Below are 15,847 nucleotides of genomic sequence, written 5' to 3' on the forward strand. Positions count from 1 at the left end.
CTGTGTAGATGTGCAGGCAAAACAACAAGCTAGTGTGGACCATGCTGTACTAAGAACACTTTTTCAAACTATTGCAATGCATACAGGTAGCGACCGCTAACAGAATAACTGCTGTGTAGTCTATGCAAAAGTATGAGATCTACAGCTCATATGCCTTGAACGGAAAATGCTACTTACCAGTATGCATCTGTTCTTGGCATGTAGAACTGTAGATTCCCATATGCCCACCCGCCTCCCCAGACACCTATATGTGTTGCAGTACTATCTTACTTAGATACATTACACATGGACATCTTTTCTATTTCTAACTAACTCCATCATCACCCTTCGTGGCAAAAACAATCTGGAAATGGAGTTGATGCCCATGCGCACTACTAACCAAAGGAGGAGTCACCTATCTTATGACTACAAAGACTTCTACAATAACAAAGTCTCAAACATCCGAGCCCAACACCAGATGGCGATCTATGCAAAAGTATGCGGATCTACAGCGCTATATGCCAAGAACAGATGCATACTGCTAAGTAGCATTGTCCACTGAGACATTCCAGAACAAGAATAATATTGATGGCTCCAGAATGGCTGGGATAGTTGTGGTTGTAGCAACCTGCTGCACATGTCAGTGAGTCCACATACGAAATTGCTGTGCTTCTTTACAAGTCTGGAGCGGAAACGTTTCTGTCCCAATTTATCTTTGTTGCAGCACGACTTCAGATATAATGCAATATGGGCATTTCAACCTGCCTACAAAGGGCATGACCATTTTCAATGAATTTGAAAGCGAGCCAACCAGAAGAGCCTTTGCTTTTGAATTAGAGCGGCAGACCCTGATGCAGAGGTCGAGCCCGGGACCAGGGTTTAATTCCCCGCCTCGGCGGGTCTTGGGCTCAAAAATTCCACGGACCTGATAATTCTCGCCTCGGTGCCTATTCCAATCATGGAGTCCCACTCTGCAACTCTGGGCAATAGCTTGCTTAATCTCCACAACGTCCCCCACAACGCTAAGGATGCCTGGCCTCCACCTTGGGGGTGCCCAGGAGTGGACGCCTCACAGGGAAAGCCAGGATGGGTTCCACAGCGGTATTCGTACAAGCGCCTTGATACCCTTGCGGGTGAGTAGTGCGCTATACAAGTATAAAATGTACATATTGTGTCAGCAAAATAAGTTAAGCCTGTAGATAAGTGCTGCCATACCTGCTTAATTTAGTGAAGGCAGGTCTTCAAAACGTATACAGATTAACAAACCAGGGGGTTGAGGTAAAGCAAACAACCGCACCTGTCCAAGCAAATTCCGGGAAAGTAATAATGGTGCAGGAAAATCAAAGAGTGCAACCCTCTATACTCTCTATTTGAAAACCCAAAATCACATGAACAACAAAGGAATTCCGCACACCTAAATCATATATTCATTCTAAGCCAGTTTAGGCAAAAGTCACAATTGATGATCTGAAGAAATTCCCAAACGTAGTAGTTCTTTTTTCTTTCGAATATTGTCCTTTATTGAGAAAAGATGATAAAATCCAAAATCAAGAATCCAATAGCCGACGCGTTTCGTCCCTATGGGGACTTCTTCAAGGCTCAATGCCAGTTTCAAAGTGTATGTCCACTTTCAACATTCGTCATCTTCAGTTGTTTTTTGAAGCACACTTTTCTTTTGATATGGTATGCAATTATTTTTTGGCAAGGTGTGATAACCATACAGGCCCAACATGGCGTCTGCTTCGTTGTATCGACACACGACAATGTTCGAAAGAAAAAAGAACTACTACATTTGAGAAAAGATTTAGGATTTACATTTATGAGTGACAGTCCTCTCAAGAACAGTGGTGACCCATGTCCTGCAGCTGGCTTTGGTGACTGAGATGTTTGACAAAGATAGTTTTCAGCCGAAGTGGAATTAAACTTCTTAGACAAAACGTTTGACACATTTCTTTTCATATCAGTCATAGAAATGAGAGAGGTGCCTTATTATCAAGAATATTGAGAGGCAGCAAAATGGTATGCTCAAACCATGGGAAGAGCTTGAGATAGAGGTTGTCAAAAAAATTTAAACTGAGTCTATTTGATGTCTCACTTGTTGAAAAGAAGGCAATCAGAAGCAATGAGACTCACATGACCACAGGGAAGCTGACAATCTCCAAGTTGTTTGATTGGAAGCCCGCATTACCAGATACAATTGGCTATTCTGGATATGGTGCATTGAAAATATGGCATGGCCTACATGGCGAAGCGTATCTAGCCTTGTGCTGCATCATAAAAGGCCAGACCTCCAATATTTGTCTTTGTATCTATCTTAAAATACTTTTTATAAGGTCTTTGTTAAGAAACAACAATTCACTTGTTTGAACAAAATGAGCTCCTGCACAAATTTCATTCAGGTTAACCCTTGTAACAACAGTAAATTCATCTCAGTGGAGGGGGGGGAGTCGACAGGTCAATGGGGTGCTGACTGGTGGAGTTGGGGCCAAAATTCTGGTGTTTTTCTTTGTGATAGGTTTTACCTTTGTACTCATCCATCTTTCCATCAAAGGTAGCGTTACACTTTCAACTTTATCTCCAGCACAGATTATGATATTAACTGGCCTGTGTGGAGTAACTGTGCACTCCATGTCTTCAAATCTATATAGTAACTGTGTACTCCTCTTATTTATATCCCTCGAGCAACTCATCTTGCAGCTGGACCGAATAGTCTGTTTTTCTATGTAACAATGTGCTTTTTCCCCAGACATGACTGCACATATCTGCACTACTTGATGTCTTGGCAGTCCAAGCACAGCATCTGACACTAGTTCACACTGTCTCTGTGATACCACCGATCTGCGTGTTCATCCATGTAGGATCTTGGTGGTGTATCATATCATCTCCCGTGGTAGCATGAAGGCTGTCATTAATAGGATTTTAGCGGAGCTGACCCGAAGTCCCAACCAAGGTTTTACTTCTAGATAACATCCCTGGTGGATGACGGAGGGCTTATTAGGGGACAAATAGAGGAGGTCCACCATTACCAAGAAAGCAAAAGCAAGTTTGGCTCTGTCAGTATTTAAAAAGGGTGAGGCTGTGACTTTTCCTCAGGACAGTCCAGCTAATCAGACAAAAGTGCATCTCTTCCAGATGGCCCTACCCCAGACAGAATCAACCTAGTTCGAAGAGGATATTGAACACACCCTTGTAAACTCCTCCCCTCAAACATATACAAGACAAGGAAGAGGAGCAGACAAGGAGGAGGCATGAGACTCATGCATGTTATAGTTGAATATACCGCCTGTCTTTCCAGGCAAGTGTTGGGCTCTCTAGAAAGGTTCTGCAAACAGGTATGGAAGGCAGACCGAGAGCCAAATGGAGAGAGAAAATTTGAGATTCCTGCATGTTATGGCGATGCGTACCTCGGTTCTTTCCAGGATGAAGAGGCCTACCAAGAGGCAGAGTGACTGTCCCTTTTAAATCCGCATGGATGCTCAAGAAAATCTTCCAGAAGGAACTAAATATATTTATTGACTGACCATACAAGAGATGTAAAGTAAGATACCGGAGACTCTCTCATCATATGCTCAAAACCTGGTGAACCTTCTAAAGTGTCTCCCACAGTGTCTTTAAAAACTTATTATTCAGATTAAACTAAATGTAAGAGCTATTTTGTGTCCTACACCCTGTCATACTTAGAGTCCCCTGTATGCCAACACACCATTGCTAAGTGAATAGTTTCTTGCTTTCACTTACGTTAGTAAAAAGCTAAATATTCCCTTCTATGGTGACCTAGATTACCTGCTTTTGTTTACGAAACGTTTATATTTGCAATGTTTCTACATTGAGAATAGTGCACATTTTTTCCACCACTACTGCATAAACTATAAGGTCAACTGAACCACTCTCAAGTTGCTTTTTACAGCATGTAGCTTTCTCTCCTTCCCTCTTTTAGTGTATCATTGATTGTTTTTCTAGCTTAACGGTGATTACATAAAGTCACATGATTGAAAAGGTAAAGTTTCTTTACTTAAATTTTAGTCCTTTAACAAGATTTTGTTCGATTTTTATTTGCCCAACTTCCCTTATATTGGAAGTAGCTTTTATCGCTCTTGGATTTTCAAATTGCAATGAGAGATTAAGCTAGTGCAGGATATTCTGGTTGCTTTCCATGACCACACCAAAATAGCTGTGCCACCTCTAAGGCTGTTCCTGTTTTTTAAATATATATTTCTTTTGTTTTATAATTTATTTCAATATAATTTCTAAGTGTTCTGCAATTCCACTAGGCTATCTCAATGGTTTTCAATAGAGAAGCTACTAGTGATTCTGGACTGCAAATGCAGGTATGAATCTTTAGCATTAGAGATCAGTAAGTGTGTGAATACCTCTTATTGGAAGCAATGGTACCTATGCATAAATCATCATATGTATACACTGCTTTGGTAGAGCTGTAAACTCCATTATTGTATTTTCATTGTTGGTTACAATCTTTGTCGAACGTCCTTGTGACTGTTTGTATTGATGTAATAGTTTTCAAGAATTAAAATCTTTAATGAATATGAAACAAAATGCTACTACTACTCCCCCAGGTGATGTCGTTTTGTACCCTTATCCTGTTAGATCACTCCAGTGTTGCTCTGTTGGTATCCAGGTTGTGTTCTCCTCCGGGTTTGGCTCGTTGTTGTGACTGAATGTTGATTTGAGCTAACTTTTTCTAATGATTTTCCAACAGGGATAATTATGGAGTGGGATGGAATGGAAGGACTGGGACACGGCAGCACAGACTCTCAACACCCAGCACCTTTCTTGAGGAAGATGGCATCTTTGTCAATTCTAATAACAGCAAACTACTGGAGAGAGCACATGGCATCCTGATGTGAGTGGCAAATGATGTATGGGGAATTATGACCGAAATTAGAATTATAAAAGAAATTCTGCACAGATAAGAGGAGAGTTGTGGTGTCAGGGCCAAGGAGGGTGCCTTGGATGGGACAAAGTATATGGTGTCAGTGTCAGGGAAGGTATGTGCTTGGAAGGCTGCCCGAATGGAAGAAATGTTTCGTATTGCAGGATTTTGGTGTAGGGCAGGAGAGAACCTAATAAGTTGGTTCGTAAAATTATGGGTGGGTTACCATCAGGCCTACCCCATGAATATAGATGAGATAGCTTGCAAATTTCTACTCACTTCGATTAATGGCTATCACTGGTACAGTGACCTAATAGGGTCAGCATACTATCATGTCTGTGATCGCCTTTGTAGAGTATTTTTATTTTAATTTTAAATAGAGCCCCTTTTCTTTAGAGGCTCCAAAACAAAATGTAGGTTTACTTTCACATAGGGGAAGTGTTGCCGAAAGGGATCCCTTACCTCCCTTTAGTGAATGGCTTACCACCCCAACTCGGGAGTCTGTATTTTTTTTTTTTTATGTTTTTCGGACAGATTTCAGTCTCAAAACACAATGCATCTCTCAATTAATTTTTGTTTGGAAGGGATTCCCCTCTATTAGCAATTCAGTATGGAGTCGCTAAACAAAGTTTAGTTTGTGAGACTCCTAAAATGCCATCAGTGCATGTCAAAAATATTTTTTGAGGCTGTTTAGTCAGTTTAGCACATGTGGCCCTAGTGAACACTCAAGAAGTGAACACCTCTAGAAAGCCTGATACGCTTTTATTTGATGGTGGTTACCTAATGATTCCACCTTTTAACACATTTTAACCCTGCTACACCTTTTTGTTGGGTTTCAGATTCAAGTAAGTAGTCACAAGCTTGAAAGTGGTGAGGCTGATGGCAAACATTGTTTCAACTTTATCAAAGTTTTGTTGTGGTCAAAGACTTGCAGTTAGAATAGTTGAAGTGTAAGTCTTACTAATATTTCTATTAAAAGCTTGACACACACTACAAATCTATTCTATTAATCTAACCAATAATTAGTCTAACCAGGATATCTAAATATCAGACTAGGTTTTGAGAACTGCATTTGAAGGAAACGTGTTGGAGGTACGAAGAAAAGGACGGGTGAGCACTATACATAGATTTCTGTCAGAGCTTCAATGACTGTTGCTAGGAACATTATTAGACCAAGAGAAATAAAGTTGGAAGAAGTCAGCTTTTTGAACCTGTAGGAAAGTGGATTATTATTTGCGGTGAACAAGTGTCCACCTCAAAGTATTCGACCATCTCTTGCTAGATGTCACAGAAGTTAAATAAAATAAACCTGTGCTCAATCACTGTTTAAAAAAAAATCATACAAAACACAATGAAACTTCACAGCTAATTAAAAAATATATATATATATATCATAAGAATGGTTCCGCACACAATAATATAGTTTATTTATTTATTTATTTTACAGATTTGTAGAGCGCATGGCTGCCCGTAAGCGTCCCAGCGCTAATAATATAGAAACCAAGCGCGGGGAAGCCTTACGGGAACAGCCAGGTCTTGAGTGCCCTACGAAATGAAAGGAGGTTGGGCTGGACTCTAATGTCCAAGGGCAGTGAGTTCCATAGCTTGGCCGAGTTGTATGCAAAGAGTCGCCCTCCAGAACGGGCCTTCTTAATTCTTGGAACGAATGCCAAATTACAGTGTGAGGAGCGTAGTGTTCTCTGAGTGCTATAAGGGGTGATAAGATTTTTTAAAATAGGTGGTGCCTTGCCCTGCAGAATTTTATATGTCGTGCAGAGTGCCTTAAATTGTATCCTTTCTTGGATAGGCAACCAGTGCAAGGCCTTCAAAGCAGGTTTAGCTGAACAGCGAGAATGGGTTCCTGTGAGAAGTCGAGCGGCGGCATTCTGTACTATCTGAAGTTTTGAGAGAACTTTTTTAGGGGCACCTAGATAGAGGGCATTGCCATAGTCCAGGCGAGACAGCACAAGGCCATGAATCAGGAGTTTTTGTGATTGCGTTGGGAGTAGAGGCAGGATTTTTCTAGCAGTCCGTAGAAGGCCATGACACACACCCGCCGTTTTCCTTGCGTGGGTGAAAAAGTTAAGGCCTTCGTCTAGCCAAATTCCTAAACTCTTAATTTCCTTTTTTTGGGTTGGGTGGCGAACCCATACAGGGAGGCCATAAGGATTTAGGTTGGTAAAGTGACTGATTGCCTAAAATCATCATTTCAGTCTTATCGTTGTTGAGTTTAAGATGTGAGGTGTTCATCCATTTGGCTATATCACTAAGACAGTTGTGAAGGTTAGTGAGGGAGTGGTCATGCTGACTTAGGGAGACTACTAATTGGGTGTTGTCAGCATACGTTAGGAGCTTAATCCCAAAAGGGGTAACTATTTTCTCCAAGGGGGACATGTAAACATTAAAAAGGGTCGGGCTCATGGACGAGCCCTGAGGGACCCCACAGCTAACAGCAGTAGACCTTGAGGTAAAATTACCCTCCGCTACCTGGAAGGATCTGTTACTAAGGAAGGATTCCAACCAGGACAAGGCCGTTCCTGCAACTCCAAGATCTCTAAGCCTGTGGACCAGTATAGGATGGTTGCCGGTGTCGAAGGCAGCGCTCAAATCTAGGAGGATCACTGCCACTGATCCCCCTGAGTCGATGATTTTTCTTGCCTCTTCGACAACCGCCAACATCGCAGTTTCAGTACTCTGGCCGGGCCTAAATCCCGTCTGGGACTGCTCCAGAAGACCATTCGATTCTAGGTATTTTGAAAGTTGGTAATTAACATATTTTTCGGCTATCTTACTATTGCCTGGGAGCAAGATCATCGGCCAGAAATTGCCTAGTTCAAGGGGGTCAAGGTGAGATTTCTTAATAAGGGCTTTGACAATTGCTTTTTTCCAGCTTGATGGGACGACGCCGTGTGTGAGCGAGATATTAATCAAATTCGTCAAATAAGGAAGAATGGTAGGCGCAACTAACTTCAAGATATTAAATGGTGCGGGATCAAGTGGAGATCCACTTTTTATTGAGTGTAATATTGGAGAAAGAGTTTCTACTGTCAAGGGAGTGAAGTGGGACAGTTGATGAGTTGTAACATGGGGGATAAAAGTAGACAAGTTAGAGGTTGGGGGGACGTCAGATGATTGTGACGGGAGAGAGTTGAGAATATTTCTGATCTTGGAATCAAAAAATTCCGCGAGTTCATTACATCGATTGGCTGATGGCTCTACTAGAGGGGGAGGGTCCGGTGCTTTAAGAAGTTTTTTAGCAATTTGGAATGTCTCCCTAGATGAATTAGAGGAGGATTTGATTTTTTCCTCAAAATATTTAGCTTGGGCGGTTTTAAGTGCTTTTTTTATAAGTAAGGATGGCCAGTTTGTATTCGGCTTTTTTTGTGAGGTCAAAATTTTTCCTCCAGTCTCTTTCCGATTTCTTACAGATTTTTTTAAGGATTCGCAATTCCTGGGTAAACCATGGGGAGGAGATTTTAGCTCTGGGTTTGCAGGAAAGTTTTTTGGGGAGAGTTATGTCAAGTGCCTCTCCTATCCATTTTGAAAACTCTATATCTGCAAGCGTAGGGTTGGAGGTAAGATTAGGGGGGGAGCGCTCTAGGTTTGCCCTCCATTTTTCTGAATCTAAAGCCGCCCAGGGGCGAGAGGGTTTTTTAGATACAGGCTTGGAACATAAGGTGTCAAATAATTGCCAATTTAACGATATTAAGAAATGGTCAGACCATGGTACCAGAGTAGGGTCTGAGATAGTTAGCTCATTGATGTTAGAAAAGATAGGATCTAATAGGTGGCCCAATGAGTGAGTTGGTTGTCTGCTTTGTAGCCTAAGCTGAAGGGTTTCAAGGTCTGCTATCAAATCGGAGGCTGGTTTAAGTTCCTCTTTATCAAAGTGTATATTCAGGTCTCCTAGGATCATGAAAGTGGAGTGGGTAGCAGAAAGTGTGCAAACATGTTCCGTGAGAGATTCACTGAACTGGCCCATGGGTCCTGGGGGGGATAGATGAGAATTCCAGATAGAGATCTACATGGGGAAACTTGAATGGAAAATAAAATATTTTCACAGTCACGGAGGGGGCTGCCCTGCATTCGGCAAGACAGGTGATCTTTATAAATTATGGCAATACCCCCTCCCTTCCCTTTGGAGCGGTCCACGTGTTGTATTAGGAAGCCGGGGGGAAGGGAATTGACGATATCTGGGTCAGAATCTGGTCCCAGTCAGGTTTCTGTTAGAAAAAGAACATCTAACTTACAATTTTCTAAGGTATGGTAGATCTCTATTGAGTGCTTAGGGAGTGATCTGCAATTAATCAAGGCCAAATGCAGAGTGGTGGATGGGCGGGGGTGAGAAGCGGTGGGTGTACATTTGTACGGACAATGATGGCAGTAGTTAGAGGGACTATCCCCGATTAGAGAGTGTAGACATAAGCTATTTACCTCTCTGTTCAGGCGTAGCAAAGTATCCCTTGAGTATCTGTGTATAACGGGGGTGCCATCATTTATAGTTTCTGGCTCTGTGCTCTGCCTAGCGCGGACGAGCGTAGACGAGCCTGCCTTAAGCGCGCCTTCGGCGCGCCATCGGCGCGCCCGCTGCGCTCGTCCGGTGCGCTTCCGGCAGAGGCACATGCTTTATGGGATTGCTGAGATGTGAAGGGGGGGTGTGGCCAGCACAGGTAGGCGTGTCTCGTGGCCCAATGAGCTCGACTGCAATACAATGGCGTCAACAGAGAGGCGTTGCCCGTGTCAGCGTTGACTCCGCTGTGCGGGGATGCCTGGGTCCGAAGCGAACTGCCAAAGATTAGGTGAGCAATTTAAAAATACAATATCACACAATTAAAAGAAATGCTATCGCTAATGCTACTCCCGGCTTTCCGCCTCAGGAGGTTTCAAAATCAGTACGGCGTTTGAGTCAGCGCGCGCTTTTATCCGAGTGGGGGGCGTGGCCAGCACAGGTAGGCGTGTCTCGTGGCCCAATGAGCTCGACTGCAATACAATGGCGTCAGCAGAGAGGCGTTGCCCGTGTCAGCGTTGACTCCGCTGTGCGGGGATGCCTGGGTCCGAAGCGAACTGCCAAAGATTAGGTGAGCAATTTAAAAATACAATATCACACAATTAAAAGAAATGCTATCGCTAATGCTACTCCCAGCTTTCCGCCTCAGGAGGTTTCAAAATCAGTACTGCGTTTGAGTCAGCGCGCGCTTTTATCCGAGTGCGGGCCTGGCCAGCACAGGTAGGCGTGTCTCGTGGCCCAATGAGCTCGACTGCAATACAATGGCGTCAACAGAGAGGCGTTGCCCGTGTCAGCGTTGACTCCGCTGTGCGGGGATGCCTGGGTCCGAAGCGAACTGCCAAAGAATAGGTGAGCAATTTAAAAATACAATATCACACAATTAAAAGAAATGCTATCGCTAATGCTACTCCCGGCTTTCCGCCTCAGGAGGTTTCAAAATCAGTTGAGCTAAATACAAAAACAGAGGGCAGTCTTAATGTGCACACAGAAGGATTTCAGAATCCACAATGTATCTTTTTCCAAGAAGAGTTCTTTATCGTGTTTTTCCAAAGATAAAATCCAGTAGCCGACGCGTTTCTTCAGGGCTCCACAGTATGAAAGCGTCTTATCCCATTCCAGATTTCTTTAAAAATTATTTCTGTCCAGCAGATACACAAATATGATGTATTTCTATCTTGTTATGGCTTGATAACCGAAGAACTGTTGGTTCGTCGATGCGTCTGCTTCGAAAAGTTGAAAACTTTTCAACTTTTGATATTGTGGGGGGACTTGCTTATGTAATGCATGAAGATTTGGGGCATTGCCTGTTTGGTGTATCGTGGACTCTGCGTTGGTCTGCTGTGCTGGTGTTAGGGTACACCGCTTGTTGTGTTTTAAATGAGGAACTGAACTCTTCAACAAGAGTAACCATAACTGGGGTACACTGTATATGAGATCTTGCATGATGATGGGAGCCGGTGAGCTGATTCGCCAGATTTGGTCTTTAGGCTATGGGAGTCTTGATGTGAGGTGGGAATGTTGCCACGAAGTGCACTGGTTACCGTACACGCTTGGCTTAGGGTCGCGCCCTGTTGAATGTCAACTCTTGGGGGGTGGGGGGGGGGGCATGCTGGGCTTTTTCATGACGTGTCCCTTCTGTAGGGGACAGGGTGCCTTGTGACGGTGGTTCGCCTGCTGCTTCCTGCTTAAAGGAGTGACGCAATGTGCCCATTGCATGGATATGTGGTGTTTGCGGATGCCTTTAATTTCTTCTGATCTTAGTGCCTCCTCCTCCGAAGCTCCCCATTTGTTAACCGCCCCACTCCAGGCTGCCAGCGGTGGCCCCTCTGGCGCTCTCCAATGCATTGTTATGCTTCCCTTGGCTAAGAGGATCGCTAGGGATGCGGAACGCGTGTTTACTTTTCGATGTTTACGGCGTTTGGCTATGCCTAACGCACAGGCCTCCCATGTATTAACCAATTATCCTATGAGAGGATCTGGAGATATACATTTTTAAATTTTGAAGTGAAAATAGTACCAAAAAACATAACGTTTCAATGATAGTCTACGTAAGAGGTAGACAGGGACCAAGGCATGATTTGAGGCCTGCCGCAATGGAGCCCTGGGCAGATACATGTGGATTGGTCCCAGTGACCGTCTGAAAGAAAGAAAAAAAAAAAGGTTTCTAAGTTCCGCCATAGAATCAAAGGCCGCATACCAGAAGCAGGTTGTCCCCAATGGCCTTCTGGAGCTTTGGAGATTCTTGTGTAGTGATTTGCCTTTTGAGCCATCTTTGATTCTCCCTTAGTTTCACATATTAGCTGTTTTAGCCTGCCACTGCTTTGCACAGACACACATAATACATTTGTTTTTGTGACAAAATGCTTTTTAGAAATATGCTGTACAGTCAGCAACCTCTAACATTTTTAGACATATCACGGTAGCACAGCTGCAGTTTTCCAATACAGTAGTTCTTGTCAAATAAACTGTCTCAGATCCCCTTGGGGGGCAGAGAGACTGGCTCTGGAGCGGAGGCAGCAGCCTTGCGTAAACTGAGTTTAGACCTACGATGTAGATCACCTAACTACACACACTAGGTATGGGGTCTGCTGCTAATCCAAAAGATCAGTAATCTCTGTGCTCACATAGTGAGGATAGGCCTAAGCAGATATATTAGTTGCCATGGTTGGGTTCTTCATTGTATACATCCTGCTAGTAATTCTGATTATGTTGCTTAGTTGTATTTGTTTACTGATCGCAACACATCTGCGTCAAAATAGATTTCAAGAAATATATTGTAAACTTCCTTTGTGTCTTTCTTTTGTTTACTATGGACATGCATGAGTGAGAAACAAAAGGTGATGATCTTTTTCCTAGGTTCCCTTGGGGACTTGAAGTTCAAGTTCTAGGCTTGCCAAAATCCCCTGCTACTCTGGAAAGGTTAGGAGTTCAGGTGAGTCAGATTTTGGCTTACAGGTACTGACGTGGTAGGGGAATCTGTCCCCACATTCTGACGACCTGTTATCCCAAGGCACTAGCAGCAGAATCCCTGCAACACTTGCTGAAATTTTTCTGAACTTTGGAGATTTCACCCTAAAAATGTTCTAGCTGTGTTTTCAGAGTTGATGGGAGCTTTCAGTGGGATGAAGCTGAAATATAATCTGACACCGTGGAACTGCTGGTTTAAACCTTTTCCCACTGGATCTTTGGAGGAAACTTTTTTTCAAAGTTGCCAGACTTTCTTCTGGTGCCCAATCAACCACAGGAATACATTTGTAAGAGACCCAGGATTGCAGAGACCAACCACTAAGTCCAATCCAGGTGCCATTGGTCAGCTGGGCATTTCAAGGAAAAGGCCTCTTGTAGCTAGTTGTGTTCTGGTAGCACAGTGGAGGTTAGTAACTTCCTTGTCCTGAGTAGAAAAGGAAGGGGGCCCTGTCCTTCAGGTCTCCTCTCAGTTCACCCAGTAGTTCCTGTCCGCTTATCTTCCGCAGGTCCAGGTAGTGTTTTGAAGAGGGTTCCTAGGGATGGCAAATTTGTACTTGACACCAGCCTGTGGGTGGGGTGACTCCTGGGTACTCCCTAGCCACTGAGGTAAAAGGTCCCGGGGGCAACCCTACTCACTTTTTCAGCAGTTCCTGTTTGCATTCTTCCAAACAATCCCCCAGTGCCTCTCCCTCTTAAACTTTAAAATGGAGAAACCCTTCTCCTCTTGTGTATAGCATGTGTTCCCACCCAGAGGTGTACCTAGGATAATGTCCTACCTCAAAACCCATTTTGGGATTGCAGCCAGCCTGACAGGATTGACAAATGCTGGGGATATTCAGGCATCACCTATCATTATTTCTGACCATACTTGTCCCTTTGAATGAAATTAAGTTCTCATCCAGGGGATACTCATCAATAGTCATAATCTATGAATAATCCCCGCCCATGTGCGGGATCCCGGAGCATATAGAAAATACATATATATACATATATATATATACATATGTGAAAACATATAAATGCAGCCTAATAATGTTCAAAACATGGCAATGCTGTAAATTACATATTTTTGCATAGTAGTGCCCCCGTAACCCGTAAGGAAAAAAGGAAGCATCAGGCAAATTATAACACAGCACTGCTTTATTGCCATAAAGCAACATGTAATTGTAGGCATTCGCCAGTAGGCTGCAGTAGAGTATCAAGAAACCAAGAAAACTGACACCCTGCCTTTAAGGCATTAGAGTAGGGGGACCGTGCCTTTAAGGCCTGCCTGTGACCCCCTGCTCCCATGATGCACTACAGGTGGCAGTTGGGCCAGTTCTTTTTTCCGGCTCCTTCTGTGAGGATCCTGGAGCTTGAGCTCTTCAGTTTTTTGACTGAAATTTTGAATTACAGCTTTTTCAAGCTTTTTTCGACGTTTTCTGGCTTTTAAGGGCTAATTCTGCTGGTTTCCAGTGAATTTTCCAATTATTTCCAGTCAGAATGTCTCCTTTATTTAGGAAATGCCCTTCTTGTGGCAATAAAATGGCACTGGCGGATCCACACTCGGTGTGTATTGTGTGTTTACCATCAAAACACGATCCTGACCAGTGTCCCCACTGCCAGAAGTTCTCAAAGCGCACTCTGAGGGACAGAGAGCGCATTAAACTGCATGCAAGACTGGAGAAGGAACGAAGCCGTCGTGAAGGCGAGCATTCCTCATCAAGACCACCTTCTTCAGCTACGCAAGTACAGAAACGGCGACATACCAGCTCCCCGGGCTCCAAAAAGACCAGGAGTCCAAGAGGTTCGCCGTCGACGTCGAGGATGCCGGCGAAAAGGCAGAGAACTTCGGCGTCGAGGGATTCATCCCACCATCAAGAGTCTCCGCCGCTCAAAAGTAAGTCGGCGTCGAGAGGCGGTCCTTCGGGCTCGAAGGCTGCTAGTCCGGTGACATCTGGACTGTCTCCGTCGACGTCGAGGCTTCCGTCGACGTCGAGACACTCTCCGCCACCCTCGAGGGGGTCGACGTCGAGAGATGCGGCGACGTACATTCCACCGCGAGTGGGCCGGTCGCCGTCGATGGTTACCCCCACTCGGCGACATAGAAGGTCGACGTCGAGAGGAAGATCGACGTCAAGATCACCACGTCGACGTCGAGAGAGGTCGACGTCGAAGTCGCCCAGTCGACGTCGAGAGAGGTCGACGGCGAAGTCGCCCAGTCGACGTCGAGAGAGGTCGTAGTCGCCCAGTCGACGTCGAGAGAGGTCGACGTCGAAGTCGCTCGGTCAACGTCGAGAGAGGTCGACGGCGAAGTCGCCCAGTCGACGTCGAGAGAGGTCGACGTCAAAGACACGGCCGACGTCGAGGTCATCTAGCCGACGTCAGGTGCCAGAGAAGAGGAGATCGACGTCGAGGTCTCCGCGATCGGCGTCGAGACCGCCGTCGAGACCAGAACGGCATACCTCACACTTGCCGATGGTGACGCAGACGTCGTCGACGTCAAGGGATTCGACGTCGAGGGCGAAAACTGGAGCACCCGCGGAGAGGTCCCCAGGAGAACAGTCATCATCTCCGGGACTGCACATCGTGCAAATATCTCCGGAAGGATCACCCGAGGCTCCAGAGCGGTTCGGACTGTCACCGCGCTGGTTACGAGATGTGGGCGCTGGCGCATGTCGGAGTCCGGGATCGGACTACTCCCGCAGGTATTCCCCACTGCGCAGGAGTAAATCACCTCCGAGGGATCCAAGGCCAATTTCACCACGCCGGTCTCGTTCCAGGGACCGTCGCACCGCGCCAAAACGTCCAAGATCTCCGTCCAAGCACAGATCAGGGTCAAAGGCTCAACATAGTGAACGCTCCCACAAGAGGCGACGCACCAGGTCGTCCACCGGGACTTCATCCACAAGATCCTCAGTCCGGGTCTACTCTCCTACTTTTTCATCCACGCCTCCATCGCGAGTGTCTCCGGTGGATGACATTATAACTTTCTCGGACGTCCTGGGTAGAGGGGCGCAGAAGTTGAACATCGCACTGCACGTCCCTCAGGCACCCACTTCTGTGATCTTTGACACTTTACACCATCGGTCAGCTCCCAGACCTCTGCTCCCGTTGGTGCCAGGATTGTTAGAACCAGCTATGGCCACGTTCCTTACACCGGCTACAGCGGGCTCGGTTCCTTCGAGAATAGAAAAGAAGTACAAGGCTCCGACCGAGGACCCTTTATTCTTGAGGGCGGACCCGCCAGCGGATTCGGTGATCGTGGCGGCGGCCATGAAGTCTCACTCAGCCTCAGTATCTGCTTCTTTCCCCCCTGAGAAAGACAGCAAACTGATGGACTCCTACGGCAGGAGAATGTGCAACACCTCTGCCTCGCACATGAAGGTCGCTAGCGCTTCAGCCCTGCTGGGGAGGTATGATCGCTCCCTATGGGATTCCCTGGCCATGTTCGTGGAGAAATTGCCTAGGGAGGACAGGCAGGACTTCACGGAGATCCTCCAAGAAGGTGGACTGGTGGCCAA

The 15,847-nt window shown here is 45.3% G+C and overlaps 1 protein-coding gene across 6 annotated transcripts in view; it reads left to right on the forward strand.

Annotated features, from left to right (window-relative positions):
• The window catches only part of MYO9A (myosin IXA), a 1,236,948-nt gene that overhangs the window by 688,461 nt on the left and 532,640 nt on the right, over positions 1–15,847 (forward strand). For all 6 annotated transcript variants that reach the window (XM_085643964.1, XM_085643968.1, XM_085643966.1 and 3 more), the window contains one exon: positions 4,697–4,840. In XM_085643964.1, coding sequence (XP_085500090.1) covers positions 4,697–4,840 — 144 coding nt within the window. The remainder of the gene's footprint in view (positions 1–4,696; positions 4,841–15,847) is intronic.

The sequence above is a fragment of the Triturus cristatus genome, chromosome 3_1 (genome assembly GCF_964204655.1).
Source record: "Triturus cristatus chromosome 3_1, aTriCri1.1, whole genome shotgun sequence".
NCBI classification, from domain to species: Eukaryota; Metazoa; Chordata; class Amphibia; order Caudata; family Salamandridae; genus Triturus; species Triturus cristatus.